The 15439-nt window shown below is 40.3% G+C and overlaps 1 protein-coding gene across 6 annotated transcripts in view; it reads right to left on the reverse strand.

The window, feature by feature from the left end:
- Positions 1–2168: 2168 nt before the first annotated feature.
- MDM4 (MDM4 regulator of p53) overlaps positions 2169–15439 on the reverse strand; it is a 35369-nt gene continuing 22098 nt past the window's right edge. The window contains exons 8-12 of one of the 6 annotated variants that reach the window (XM_017678885.3): positions 14647–14807; positions 13272–13418; positions 11724–11804; positions 9707–9756; positions 2169–2253 (exon numbers count right to left, since the gene is read on the reverse strand). In XM_017678885.3, the coding sequence (XP_017534374.1) occupies positions 2184–2253; positions 9707–9756; positions 11724–11804; positions 13272–13418; positions 14647–14807 (509 nt within the window). In that variant the 3' untranslated portion in view covers positions 2169–2183. Of the gene's footprint in view, positions 2254–3073; positions 9757–10904; positions 11600–11723; positions 11805–13271; positions 13419–14646; positions 14808–15439 lie in introns of those variants that run through there. The other 5 variants (XM_017678884.3, XM_017678881.3, XM_017678887.3 and 2 more) reach the window with 5 other exon arrangements.

The raw sequence follows: 15439 nt of genomic DNA on the forward strand, positions 1-15439 counted from the left end.
GCTCAGAAGTAGCGCACTTCTTTCCACTCACATTTCCTTGGCAAACCTGATACCACTGGGGCAGGCAGCGCAATCCTCCCCAGGGCCAGGTGGACAGAAGTGGAAGACGTTTTGACAATACAACCTACTACAGTCTTGGAAGTCTTTTATCAGAATACCAGTCTCTCTCGGAACATAGCAACCTGTCCCTTCTGCTCTTGGTCCACTCCTACTGTATAACCTTCTTTCCATTTCATGAAGGCCTTTCATTTCCCATCAGCCCCCTGGAAATAATGACAGTAGGTAACATTTGCTGAACCCTTCGCAGGGCCTGGCTTAACATCTACTACCCTGAGGTATTTGAAGCTTAGAGAAGTTGAATAATCTATCTCTATTTCTTTTTGTTGTCTTCTAGATTAGAACAATCACTTCAACTATTAGGGAAGCAGGAAGACCAGGTAGATTGGAGAGCGCAGGTCGGGGACATGAATGTGTAGTGACAACGACCCACAGGCGCGTGGTTTTTCCTCCGGAGGCACTCAGCAAGCAAAAGGAACTGGCAATCAAGAAATTTCAGGGTTCGGGGGTGTACATGGCAAGCCACTGACTTGGGCAAACTGACTCCTCCCTTTCCTCACACCCATTCATTCTTGAAGCCTGTCTTGTCTTCACTCTAGAAAAGCATGTGCTTTATACTCCCTAATTCCCAAGGGCCCTAATGAGGAACCCCCACAACTCTGCTTAACTAGCTCAATGTAAAATACACTCTGCAACTAACTTCTGCCTTGATTTCTCTCAAATCCATGCACTTTTTAGGTTTTTATCTCAGACACAATAGTTTCAACCACTGACTGATTCTGCGATTCTTCATTGACTGGACAGGTTATTGAATTTCTCTAAGACTTAAATGCCTCGTGGGATAATAAATGCCATGTCAGCACCTACTCGGTGTTCAGGAAATGGTATCTATTATTATGCTTTTCAGTCCCACTGCACCACCGTAGGAGCATCATCGTTTCCAGCCCAGATTGCTGCCACAGCCTAACTGTTCTCCCTGCTTCTGGTCCAGCCAGCATGCCAATCTGTTCTGAACAATGCAGCCAGATGATCTTTCAAAAATGCAAATGAGATCATGTCAAACTGCTACTTAAAATCCTTTAATGGCTCTCTACTGCCTTTAGAAGAAGGTTCTGACTTACTTGCTTAGCACAACATACCCTCATCATCTGGCCTCTTCAACACGTCAGCCCCAGCCCTCATCACTTCAAGCACATCCTTTGTTCTGGTTACACAGAACAACTTGCCGTGCCCAAGACAAGCCACCTGCGGTCCTTACATTTCCTGTTTCCTTGGCCCATGTGGAAACTGTCTCATTTCCCTAATGCCACTGCTAGACCGCAGGCAACGTGAGAGGGCTTCCTTATTCATGGTGGTATTCCTAATACCAAACAGGCTCTGGTTCATATTAACACTTAATAGGTGTTTATTGAATGACTTTAGCCCCTATCCTTAATTTTGAAGAGGAAAGCAAAAAGGAAACCAGTGATCAAGTGAGTTCAGGGCTGGGGGTGTACATGGCAAGACATCGCTGTATCCCCAAACCTGTGATGACGTAACATCTAATAGCACTGATTCTCTTAATACCTTTAGAAGTTGGACTTGCACAAATTCTGGCAAACAAGCTCTGACGAGGCATCTGCCTGCTAACAAGTGTTCAGCTCAGTTCCTAGTTTCAGCCTGCCAAAGACAGATCTGCAGCCAGGACTCAGGTAAGCAGGACACAAAACCCAGCAAACTAAATGTTGTGCAGTTGGAATCATTAAAAAGTACCTTCAGGAGGTCCCAAAACGTGGAAAGCATTGTGTGGACACAGAAGATGGCCTCATCCCGTCCCCTAAAGCCCCTTACTTTTTTTCAGTTTTCACTTTTACAAAGCCAACCCTTCTATTTCCAGCAACACCCTGACCCCACCCACAGGGCTGCCTCATACGGATGATCCCACATTCTCTCTAGGGGATACCATTTCCGTGGCAGCCTCTGATGGGTGCCCCCAAAAGTTGTGCAGTACGCCGCAATCTGCACCAATTATGTGATGGCCGTAAGCTCAGGACAACTGACCAGATGTTTTGCTCCCCCGAATGGCTTTAGCCATAAGGAAACGACCTTCTGAGAAGTGCGTGGGCCAGCAAGCTCTTCGTACAGGTTCACTTGTCTTTGATATTCCTCCAAAGAACAGAACCTGAGGGCCACAGACAGGGGGCTTCAGTGAAGCTCCTGAAAGTGAACATAAAATGTGTTTTCTAAGACATTTCTTAGGTCTCATTCATTTTTCAAGATAGCTGTAACCCCCAAATATTTAGGAACCATGCTAGAGATACTAGCAGATGCTAGGCCTGTAAATGATGAACGTGTACTGTGTGACACTCTCAGGATCTCTCACAGTAGCCCCAGTGCAAAGACAAGGTAAGACCCTATGCCTGGCACACCTCTTTGTAAACTCAACCAAGCAAATCTGTCATCTCACCATTTAAAATCTCTTCAGTAGCAAGGGGGTGGTGGGAACAAGTTGATGTAATCGTGGGCTCAGAAGAGTTAGGTACCAACTTGTGCCAAGAGAAAGGGCTTGTCTTCACTCTAGACAAGCATGTGCTTTATATTCCCTAATTCCCAAGGGCCCTAATGAGGAACCCCCACAACTCTGCTTAACTAGCTCATTGTTAAAATACACTCTGCAACTAACATTCCACAGCATGAATATATCACAGTACCCATCTTGGTTTCTAAACATCATTTTCCAATTAAAGGGGTCAGAGCTCCTTAAAAAAAAAAAGTGGGTTATATGTGTGTGTGTACTGAAAAATTCTGAGGTTTCCTTCAGGATTGGGAACCAAAAAATGAAACCTTACTACTCTAATAGGTAGCTGGGGGTTAATACCAAAAGTCACTGTTGATTTTAAGTTCAGTAACTTCTACTACAAAAGTTATTCTGTCCCCACATCAGACCAAAAGTTGTATATAGCATATAAAAACAGAAAATGAAGTTTTACTGTATACAAAAAAAAGTACTTATTTCCCCAATAATGACACCACAAAATGGCAAATGAAAACTATTTAATACACAAAAAAGCATAACAGCATCAGTGGGTATTAAAAAGCATAACATAGTGCAAACACCAGAAAATACACAGCTATCAGTGGGGCTCAGAAAAACTAGGTGAGAACACATGAAAATGTCTCCTGGCCTCTTTTAGTGAGATGGCTGATTCGTTATTTTAAATTATTTTTTTTCTTCCTAATGTACAAAGCATATTCGCTATCAGTTATGATTACAACTACCTGATCAGGTTTGTTACTTGGAAAACTGCATGTTTTCTGTATACTGACAGTGCATTTTATGCCACCTACTCAAGTGCATATAGAAAGAGAATTTTTGTATATCAGCATGGCAGTCCTGTCTACTGTCCAATTTATACACACTACTCTCAGAACCTAGAGACAGAACTTTTAGTCAAGAGCCTCATCTCGAGGCAGACATCTGGTCTAGAGGCACAGGTGAGAGGAAAAGCAGGCTGTGCTAGGCAGGCAGAAAGGGGAGCTCGTGCTCAGCTTCCAGGAGATGAGGTCTTCTGAATGTACACCCCACACCTTGGTATGCCAAGGGCATGGCCACTACTAGCTTATGCGAGGCAACTCCAGGTTAAGTTGCTCCGCCTTGCTTAATTCCCACGACAAACTATGAGGTAGAAAGGGTAGTAGGTGCGCTCACTGTACAGATGAAAAAACTGAAGTTTAAGAAGGTCAAGACTGGGACTCAAGACTGTGAACAATCTTCCTCCGCATCTCTATCCAAGAGGGACTTGACAGTACCTGGCTAGAGTCCTATTCAGAGGCCGCTGAAGACCTCTCTTGCCAAGTGCTGAGGAGGCCAGAACATTTCAGTCCCCCTTTAAAACATTTTGTTACTTTTAAGAGGAAAGAAAAAGCCAAAGGAGAAATCAATATTCTGATTCTTTTTTAAAAGGAAGTGAAAACATAAGGCAAACTACAGGGGGGAATAAGTCCTTCCATAGGAAGAGGGAAGGCTGACCTCAGTTTCAGTGCTGAGACGGGGGAGCTGTCTCCCATTCGCCCATCATGCTCACAAAGCTCCGACTAAGAGCTGTTCTTCCTAAGTAGCTCTGGTGTCACAGCTTCCCTTCTCAGGAGAGCCCATCTCCTAATCCGCCTCTGCGCCTCTGCGACAGAAGCATTCCCCGGGACTGCCTGCACAGTGGGGTCTCATCTGAAGGTACTGTAGTTACAGCCATCCAAGGAGAGATGCGGGCCTTTGGCACAAAAGCAACACCCAGAGGTAGCTAATACCTCTGACCTTCAGAGGAAAGAGCAACAAACAGTTAGGGAGGGAGGAGGGAGATGTCTGAGATCAGAGTACTTACTGATTAAAAAAACCCAACACCTTAGGATAATGAGCTAGATGCTCTGATAAACTCTCGGTGTTATAATGAGGCCAATTTTTAATAACGCATTTGCCATATTACAGCAGCTGTTCTGAGAAAGGAACTGCTCTGACAAGCTATTTGGCCCTTTTAGGATGCCTGACCCATCCCACCCCAAGAACTGAGGACTGCTACCTGCTGTGCTGGCTCCCAGAAGACAATAATAAGGCTCTTGGATGGAGGAAAAGTGTGTAGGAGAGGCGGCACCTTAGTCTTCAGACAAGCTACCCAGAAATATGAACTACATCTTTCTGCAGGTACACTTCTTTCAGTGTAACAGTTCTTCAAAAGGCTCTTGACAGAGGTAGGTAAACCCAAAGGTACGTTTATTCTAAGGTTTATTTAACAATACGATGTTCACTGATAATGGCAATACTTGGGATTGCACATTCATTCCATAGAAAGATCACAAAATGCTTATGGGACATTGGCCCACAGGAGAGAAGAGACCTGGTGGCTCTTATAAAGGAAGAACATAGCAGTAGCCATCAAGGAAAACCGTCAACAAAAAGGACACCTCAAAGCAATCTGGAAACACTGTCCCCAAATTAGGTCTGGGGAGCCACTTGAACTACTACCTCAGATACTCCTTCCTTACTTCCAGCTGAGCTCTAAGATCCTTAAAGGTTCTCCTCATATGCTAAACTGCAAGTCCGCTCATTACAACTGCGAAATTCCAGCCAAGTAACCTCAGCACCCCTGCAGGGCACAATCCCAGAAATGTGGAGATATACATTCTACTTTTGGTATAGGGAACAGCCTGCAAGTTTCTTTACCTCTGAAGTGCAGATGCTAAACACAGCTTAATAGTCTATGTGTGCGCAAGTACACCCATGAATAGCAGAACCATTAAAATGGATTCTTCCGCAGGACATGGGTCTGAACAATTTATGCAGATACATGGGTAAATGGAATGTGGGTAAATGGAAAACAACAGATTCACAGTATCTAAAGCCATATACTTTCAGAAGTTCATATCTCTCTTGAAAAAAAAGGAACTGGTTAACAAGTTCCCTCTTTTCTAAAGATATGCAATAGCTTTGTAGAACTCAAGATCTAAGTCACCAGTATCTCATTAACGTGTTTTCAGGGGAGTCAACATTATGTTGAATTAACATTTTAAATGCTGCAAATGGGCGTGACCTTTAACAATAAATTCTTACAAACAAAATAATGTCCCACAAGGTTTATATACATCTAAATATGCATAAATTATTATTAAACACACCTGCATATTTCAAATACTGGCAGTGATTCAGCCTTCTATTAGAGAAGCTCATGGCAGTATGGAGGCTGGCCTAGCTAGGTGCCAATTCCCTGTTCAAGCCTAGAATTGGGAACCTATGCTAGTCAATAAATGGATTGTGGTAATTTCTGTTTAAAGGCTTGGTCTTTAAGATTTCATTTCTAAAGTCTAATTTAAGTATTGAATACAAAAGCATACCCAATATTATAAGTACAGTGCAAGTAGAGTTAATATTAAAGCCAGGAGACATTTTTGCTGTAACCTAGAAATTGCTTTCCTAAGCATCTGTCATCTCTGCTCTGAACTTTTTTCCAGGATAACACAATCATAAATATTACCTTTAAATGATAACTAAGAAATCTGATACTAGTATGGGTTGATTTGAGTAATCATACATCTGTAAGCAGCGGGTACAATAAACTCCACTGACACCTACTTTAACAGATCCTTTCCTCACAATTAGGATTTCAACTCAAGCATGGCTCACCTATAACTAGGAAGACCATATAATTGAGTGTCCAAGTGAAGACATTCAAGAGTGAAAGGGAGAAATGGAGACAAGTCGGACAGGATGCTGAAAAGCAGTGGTACGCCAGCAAGCAGTCTCCAGAAAACCAGAACATAAGGTCAGCCTCACTGCAGTAAAAGATGCGGTAGTGTTTGCAAGGCAATAGTTTATCTCACAGTAGTGAACTATGAAGACTTCACACAGCAACTATCCCTTGCTTTATGGCAGTGAGTAAAATATACATCTGTACCGCAGTGGCACTGAAGAACAAAATAAAAAACAGATCAAGAAGATGCTTTTAAGTTTCCTGCAGATAAAGAATTGCTCTGATAGACTATTTGGCCCTTTTAGGATTCCTGACCCATCCCACCCCAAGAACGGAGGACTGCTACCTGCTGTGCTGGCTCCCAGAAGACATTAATAAGGCTCCTGGATGAAGGAAAACAGTGTGCAGGGGAGGCAGCACCTTGGATTTCAGACAGGCTACCCAGGAATATTACCTATACCTCTTTCTGCAGGTACACTTCTGCGTAACAGGTTCAAGTCATTCAAAAGGTTCTCAACAGAGGTAAGTAAAACCCCGTGTAGGTTTGTTGTAACACTTCCCATTCAAACGAACAGCTCAGGATCTTCTAAGCAAAGCTCTTAGCGCTACTGGGGTCAGTGAAAACCCCAGGAGAGCAAAAAGGAGAAGGAAAGCTGAGTAGCCTAATCTGTGCTAGGCAAGGATGTACCAACATTAGCACCAAACATCTACAAGAACAAAATTCTTAAATGTCTTAAGTTTTCTAAAAAAACTGCAACTTTACATAAATGGAATTATGGGGTCCAAGGGCAGAGCCCCAACTTCTTCCTGCCTCTCCCTTATGACGTGCAAAAGCACTTTACTAATAAAAACAAAAGGAAGGGCTATGAAACCACTATGAACATAGTAGTACTGGAGGCAGGCAGGGAGTAAATAGGAGGAAAATAATCTAGCTTTCTGAAATTTCAGAGCACTGACCATGGACTAAATAAAACCAGTGAACTGAAAGGCCTGTTCAACTTATTGGGGGAAAAAAACCTTGTCCCTCATGCCTAGAGAAAGCCAAAGTAACCTAAGCTTCATTCCCCAGAGGAACAATACTGAAGAAAATGACTCAGGTTCCTCTGCCACCTCTACTTGCCTTCCCAGTGGGAGGAGTAATTTACCTGATTCTGTAAGAATGCCTGACATTTACTGGCCCTTTTTCTCTTTTGGGAGAAAAAAATTGTTAAAAGTTACTTTTTATCGAAAGTCTTATTTTGGTTGCAAATCATATCCTCCAATATTTTATAATTATTAGTTGTCCCAAATTCAACAAGCACCACCACAAGTATTTAACAAATAATGAGAAGTACAGCTTAAAGATTTCCAAGAGACTTGGATTCCATTAATAGCTCTATCACTAGCTGTGACTTTCAGCAGTCATTCAACCTTTTATCCTGATGTGCAACATAAAAGGGGGGGAATATGAGTTTGTTTTAGTTTTAAAATTCTGTAACTTTAACAAAACTTCTCTAGAAATTAAATATGATACTAAATACAGGGGCCTAGTTCTACTTCCTGTACCTGGAAAAACCCTTCCTTCTAGAGCAGGGCTTCCCAAAGAATGGTCTGTGAACCACTTGAATCAGCTTCCAGAACACTTGCTCAAAGGGAAATCCCTGGCCCAGACCTCAGTGAAAAAGGCTTCCCCTCACCCATCTAGAATCTGACCAGGGGGCACTGCCTCAGGGTGTAAAAAAAACCTCCAGAGGCATGAAACGGACAAGAACAAGCAGAAAACCCCCAGAGGACTCTCAAAAGACCGTGAGGACAGAGCAAAGCAAAGCAGCTTTGGTTCCGGATTCTGTGCCTTACCTTTCTACCTACCTTACAACTTTAACTAAGAAGGTCATGCCAGACACGTAGCTTAATATATTTACTTGCATTAACAGTAAAGTCAAACATTTTCTGACTGAAAGTGAAGTCTGATTTAGCTGATTAATTTTATAATGAGAACAGGCGCTGCCATTTTATATGACAGGACTTTTTAAAATTAATCAGTTAAATTGAGAGCTCCAAGGCTTTGATAAAAAATATTTTTAAAGCATGTATACAATATATTGGACAATGTATTTTTTGTAAGTACTTAGATCTAAAGACTTAGATGTCAAATTAAACACATGCAGAGGGAAAACTTATCCAGGGTGAGATGGTGGAGGGACTGCCTGGGAAGGGGCGCAGGGAACACTGAGGGGACAGCTTGTTTTAGGCAGTTATGCAGAAGCCTACAGTTCATCAGAAGGGAACACTTTATTTGCTCTTATACTTCAATGTTTTAACTGTGCAAAAAAGATTGTTAAATACTTCTTCAAAATTCTTTAAGGGGTATGTTAGACAAAATGTTTGATACTATTACTCTAGGCATACATTGAAGAAATCTTGTTTTTCTTTTGGCTTTTCTGAACCAAGAAGCCTGACTGCAACATTTCACAGCTCTACATAACTTATCAAATTATTTATGCTTTTTCACTGCTAGCTTTAATATTTTTCTAATAGCCACCTTGGATTTTGATGCATAAGAACATTCTCTAACAGAAAAGAAGAGTAGGGAAGAAAATAAATTAACTAAATGAAGATAAATCCTCAAGGCATTTGGTAAGTGAATGAATGAATGTATTTGTTTGTACTGATAGGTGCTTCCTCCCAGATCTTCATCTTTGAGGGAAGATGAAATGATTATATATCTTTTCATGTTAAAGGAGACTCCAAGTTGATAACCTAGTTCTGAAGAACTTAATCTCAAATTCCACATAAGTTTAGACACGAAAATATCCTGGAACAGAGAGGTTTACGTGAATTGGTCACACTGAGTACAGATACTCAATACTGATGTTTTGATACATGAACCTGACAGACCCTGTTATTTTTCGGCAATTCACTGATTCAGCTATGCTATAAAAACCTTAATAACTAACTGAATCTCTTTCTTGCAAATAGGGCACAAGGCCCCAGCCTTCTTTAATCTTCTGGCACAGTGAAAGCAAGCGACAAGATGGCCTGTCCTCCCGTGAATAATGTTCCCATCTCGTGGTCTTTTCTCACACAGTCTGCATGGCTTCAAAAGATTCTGACAATCCTCCATGTTTTCTGTATCTGTTCTCTGTTCAAAAAGGTTATCTGATTGCTCTCCCACGCTTGAAATGGTCTCTTGGCTTTTAGAACTGTGAGCCAAATCCAAGAATTCCACTGAGCTGCAGGGGTCAAAAAGTTTGGGATTTTCTTCCTTTAAGTATACACCTTTAGGTCTAACCACAGGAGCGGATATGGTTCTTTGGCAATCAGGGACATCGATTCCTTCATGTTCCTTCTTTTCAGGTATGGCAGCGATATTAGATGTGGAAAGAGAATGGGTTAATTTAGAACAATCTGAATACCAATCCTTCCTCAAGGCCCAGCAACGAAAACAGTACCTCTTGCTTGGAGAGTTAAATTTCTTGCACTCAGTACACTGCCACTCATCCTGCAAAGACAAGCGCAGCCAGTGAGCACTCTGCAGCGAGCCCGAGGACAAGGAGACAGAGCATAGGCCAGACCTCCTCCTCTCACTACGCTGCCAAGAGTCCCGACATTCCACAGCAGGACTCTAGCCTAGAATGGGAGTAAACTCTGCAGCTATGTGTAAGCCCGTCTGGAGAAGGTGCACAATGATAGTGACGCAATTACCATTTCAAGCCAAAATTTGACATAGCTATCTTTAAGTTAAATTAATTATTTTGGCTTTCTATCTAGTCTGGGTGGAATTTACATTGTTTGCTTTCCCCCAATACCTCCTTTTTAGGTCATTTGTCTTCACACAACTTATTCTTCAACTGAGCAAGAGGTTAAAGAGTGAAAAAGAGATAATACTCTGTCATTTTTCCTACTAATTAAAAAAATGTTATAAAATTGGCAAAAAGGAAGCTACAATTAAAATGAGATTTGAAAACTACTAAATTTACTCATACTCTCTCACTGCTCTAGCATCACAGGTAGCTAACAGTATGCCTAAAACGCAGTCTGAAAAATGTATGTTCTTATCCTTGAATGCCAACTAATTTTTTCCCTATGTCTCCATACTCAACTTAGGAGATACTAGAGCTCAATGAATTTTAAATGCCTTGCTTAATTCAAACATAGCTACCTGGAACAAATCAAGAGTATTTAATGTGGATAATTGCCTGGCTCTGACAGGATCAATGATTTGACACAGGCTGACTTGATTCCTTTGAGAACAGAGGCCAAGCACTTCAGTTTAGAAGCCATAACTCAACTGCCTAGACAGAGAGGGAGCGACAAGACCATTTGTAAACTGGGATGTTCTCCAAAGAGCCTCAAAACATTCTTGCCCATTTAAGATCCTCAGATCTCATCTGAAATGCTATACAAATTCTCAGAATAACTTCACAAAGATTTGGAATTCATAACTGATGGTGTGTCATAGTCTAATTGGCATCACTTTTTCTTTTTTAATAGTACATAAAATAATAGGACTTATTAAATTCAATGGCATCTTTGATTGATGAAATAGTCTATTTGTTTAATAGGTTTTCTGGGCCAAGTAGCCACAGAAGTCTGATTAAGATGGAAACACTTACCTCTGCTATTTGTATTATGATCAAGAACACTTAATGGACCAATATATTCCACTTTATTAGTTAGCTATACACAGCCAGATAATTTGCAATGAATTACCATAACAGTCAACAAGGGGTTCGGGAGTGGGGGGAGAGCAACACCAGAGACAACCTTAAATTTTTCTATCCCCAAGCAGCAAAATGTCAAATCCCCCCCTTAGCCTCCCCTCCCTCTTCCTCCCACTGAGAGTTAGATGAGGGACATACACACTACAAGGAAAATGGGGAATTCGCATGAAAAGAGAAAAAGTACACACTGGAGTATAAAACCCGAGATGTCAAACTGTGACAAATCCACACCATTACCTAACAGCTCAACAATGAATCTTCATTTATTAGCTCTCCATTAATATAAACCCATGTGGAAATTAAGCTATTTTATATCTGTTTCTTTTTAAGAAAGTATCAAAAATATTATTTTTATATTTGACAAAGCATTTTAATAGCTCACAGGTCTCTCTCTGGAATTACACAAAGGTGCTTAGTGGGCAAAGTATGCAGGACTATTCTGAGTAATGTATCCACTACATCAGATTCAAAGAGTCTGGACAGCAAGGGGGAAGGCACAGAGTCATTCATCCCTTTTCAAGGTGGGGAGAGATTAGATCAACTCATCCCCTCTCCTCTCTTCTCAAATTCCAGTAAGAACCTGGAACAAGATGTAAAAAAACCAACAGCATCGCTTAACACCTAGGAAAGGTAGAAATGGGGGCAAGGAGGATTCTTCAACAGAAAGTAAACTGCTGGCACATTAACACATTAACATCTGAAGAGGTGAGAGGTGCAAAATAATTCTTTGACCAGAGATTCATACCTCCGAGGTAACTTCTACATCAGTATCATCACTTACGAACTTAGAGTCCTCAAGGTCATCACTTTTCCCCACTTCAATCACCTGTGAAGGCAAGTAAGGTTTACCTATTTTAGACGAGGTAATTACCTGAGAGCAAAAATGAAAGAGCTTCAAGTTAAAACTCACATTCTGTCTCCATCACTAGTACTTAAAGAAGACAGCTTAAATGTGAGACCAAAAACAGGATTCTGTACACACCTCACTGGCATTTCAATAGAATGAATGACTGAAAAGCACCCAGAAGGGTTACCAAGTATCTTCTGAATTTAGAAGGGAGAGGCTGTCCAAATGTATGACTTTAAAGAAAATAAACAATATCAGAGTAGAAAAGCTACAAAATTATTAAATGTGGAAATTTTCAATCTTGGGAGTCTATGTCTAGGCATTCACAGGAATGGAAGTGAAAATCTCTGCACAAAATATACTTGGATGTGAAGAAGGAAAACAATTTAAAAATTTTACTTTTCATATTTTAAAGTAAAACTACTTAGGTGATATTTTGGCCATCCTATAAAAACATGCCATTGGACAAAGAAACAGAGTCAAGAAATGTTGGTCTTCTAAATTTTTAAATTCAGATTTTGAAATTCTAAAAATTAAAATCCTAGTTTTGTGATCCAATTAATGGAATAAAGCCAGTTATGATACAATTGTGAACCTCCATATAACAACTTTCTTACAAAAGTTCAAGTACTTTAGGTCACATCTCCCTACAGAAGTTCCCAAATGTCACCTTTGTCTTCATTCCAGCCACTTGCATTCCCTTCTGTTGCTACCCACATAACCAGTCTAACAGAATCCAAGCATCTATCTACCTACCACATAACATTCAGAATATCCTTCAGGAAACCAAATTACTATCAAAATCCCTTAATTAAAAGATACCCAATTTAGGTCCTTTTTTTCTTTTTGCTACATTTTCTCAATGCACGTTTGCTTAGCATCTTGTCCATGTGGGCACTGGATCTGCTGCCCAATTTCTTTTGAGACCTGAGCACCTGGCCGTACAAGTCATCTCTGTGTGCTCACACCATGTGTACTCTGAGTTCTAATTCTCTCCATTCCCCCTACTTAAACTCTAAACTCTGTGGAAAAACTCATCCATTTCTATTTGATATAAAATGGTTATGGGAGCTACTGAGATGTCTAAGAAATAAGGACTTTTTTCCTATAGGCTATTGTGACCATTTATAACTTTGCTCCTTGTTAGCAAAGCAAAGCCTCCAGAAGAAAAATATCTCCACGATGAGAAACTAGAAGGGCACAAAGATAGTTTATTGCTCCTAACAAAATAGGAGGCTTTACCCATGAAGTCCCATCCTATTTTTAAAGCCTCCCTGATTAAATTAATGTGAATCTTAAAATTGGATACAGGAAAACATTAAGAAGTAAGGGAGGATTATGTGGGTCATTTGCTGTTCCAAGAGGTATAGGTCAAGTCACCAGATCGCAATAAATTATATTGTGCACACATAAATAAAATCAACAAGAAATTTTTCCAGAACATACCTTTTTGTCTCTCACTTTCTCTACTTCTTCACTTGTTTGCTCAGTACCAGCAGCTTCAACTTTTATTCCAACACCGAACTGCTCTGATACTGACTCATTCAAAAACAAGTCGTCTGTGGTATCTGAAACAATGGCAGTACCTATATCCTAATAGAAAAAACAGAAAGACCTGAGTTTTTCTAGTCAGAAACTTACCAGAGATGAACCCAAAACTCACTGTCTTCACACATCTCCAAAGAACACCTAGCCTTTCTTCAGTGGATATCTATTCACTCAACAGATACCTTCTTGGCACCTACGACGGATAAGCTAATGGATGGGTATTAGGGCACCGGAAAGAAATTTTCTATTTTAACAGTAAATCAGGTATAACACCTTAGAAACAGTGCGGACAGGCTTAAAAGCTGAAGACTCAGAACAGCTTAACCAAACAGGACCCGTTCCTGACATTCCTTTCCACAGGTGGCCCTCTGAGAAGCTAGAAAACACTGTTAATTGCGACACATTTTTTCCTTTAATGATCAATATTTATTGAAGAAATATGAGAAATACTAATGGTTACTCAAACCTTCTGTCCTCTTTCTGAATTCTTTAAAAACTTCAAATATAACTTACTTTCTGCACTTAACTATGGACATTTTATGACATGCTTTCTATAATACTTACAAGAGAAAAACTTACTGTTTTGCCACTACATGTCTATCCATTTACTGCACAAATACTCACTGAACACCTACTGCGTGTCAGATACTGTGCTGGGTGCTAAGCACTAAGAGACACTGCTGAGTAATACAAAAGCCCTGGACTTACATTTCAGTGAAGGGAAAGAGAAAACAGACACAAAAACAAAATACAACCATAGTTTTACAAAGTGAGAAGTGCAGTGGAGAATATAAAACAAGATAATGGACAGAATGATGATGGCTTGAATTAAGGAACGAAAGCAGAAGTAATAAAAAGTGGTCAGTTAGATTTTGCATATATCTAGAACCTGAATGTGGCATGTGACAGTGAGAAATCAACGGTATCCCCTAATACTTGGCTTGGATGACTGGGTAAAAGGTAAACTTACAAAAAAGGAAAGGGGGAATAAGAGTGTTTTATAAAGTTAAACAACAAAAAAAATCAAGAGTTCTATTTTGAACATGCTAAATGTCATATCATCTAAGCAGAAGTGTTGATAGGCAGCTGGGATATGGAAGTTGGGCACCTAGGAAGAGGTCAGAGCTGGAGACACAGATTTGGGAATCATATACACACAGATGGCACTTAGAGTCATAGCACTCAATGAGAATTCTTCAGACTTCAACATGCGGTCAAAAGTAACAAGAATATTACTCCAAAAGAAAAGTTCTTCTTCAAATGTGAGATTTACCTGATTTGTCTGTAAATCAGTTGAGCCATTACTTCTAGGTGTATAGTTGTTTCTCAAGTTTCCTAAAAACCACCAAGGCAGGCCAGCTATATCCCACTCCTCAAACCCAAGGTCCAGCTTAGATGTCTCATCTTGGGCTAAATTTTCTAGAAAGTCTTCATCTACAGAAGTCGAATGAAAAGGATGATAACTATGTACACAGCACTTCAAGACTCTCTTAATAATATTTATAATCTCTTTATAAGATAGGTAAAAACGAATTACTATTCCCAGTAAGAAAGAATCAGAAAACAAACATCTGTTTCAAAGGCAGAGCCCAAACCCCTCCCGTCGTTAGGCTTCATTAGCAAGTGATGAAACTAGAAGCAAATGATCATTTATCATGAAATCTAAATTCTGAAAGCATCTAAACAATGACACTGTTCTAAAAGGATTTCTAAATGGTCATTTACTGGCATTTTAAAGATTTCTACCACTGTAAAAACTAAGGAACAACTTGCCCTAGTACATGGTGCCTGATAATGGCTTGACCCACAGGATGGCACGTGGTGATAGCATCATAGCCCAACCCCTGAGACAGAAACAAGGTGGTCCAGACTGTAACCGGCAATAACAGGGATGTCAAGGCAGTCTCTCACTGGTACCACATATTGGGACATTTCTCAGTTAATTCATACATTTTGATAGGTAACAATCATTATAAAACACCGAACTCTAGGTTGTCCAAATAAATATACACACGTATGTCTTTTCTGGATCAATGGGCTCTTTCAGAGTTAAGATATCTAAAATC

This window comes from Manis javanica, chromosome 11 (assembly GCF_040802235.1).
Source record: "Manis javanica isolate MJ-LG chromosome 11, MJ_LKY, whole genome shotgun sequence".
Taxonomy (NCBI): Eukaryota; Metazoa; Chordata; class Mammalia; order Pholidota; family Manidae; genus Manis; species Manis javanica.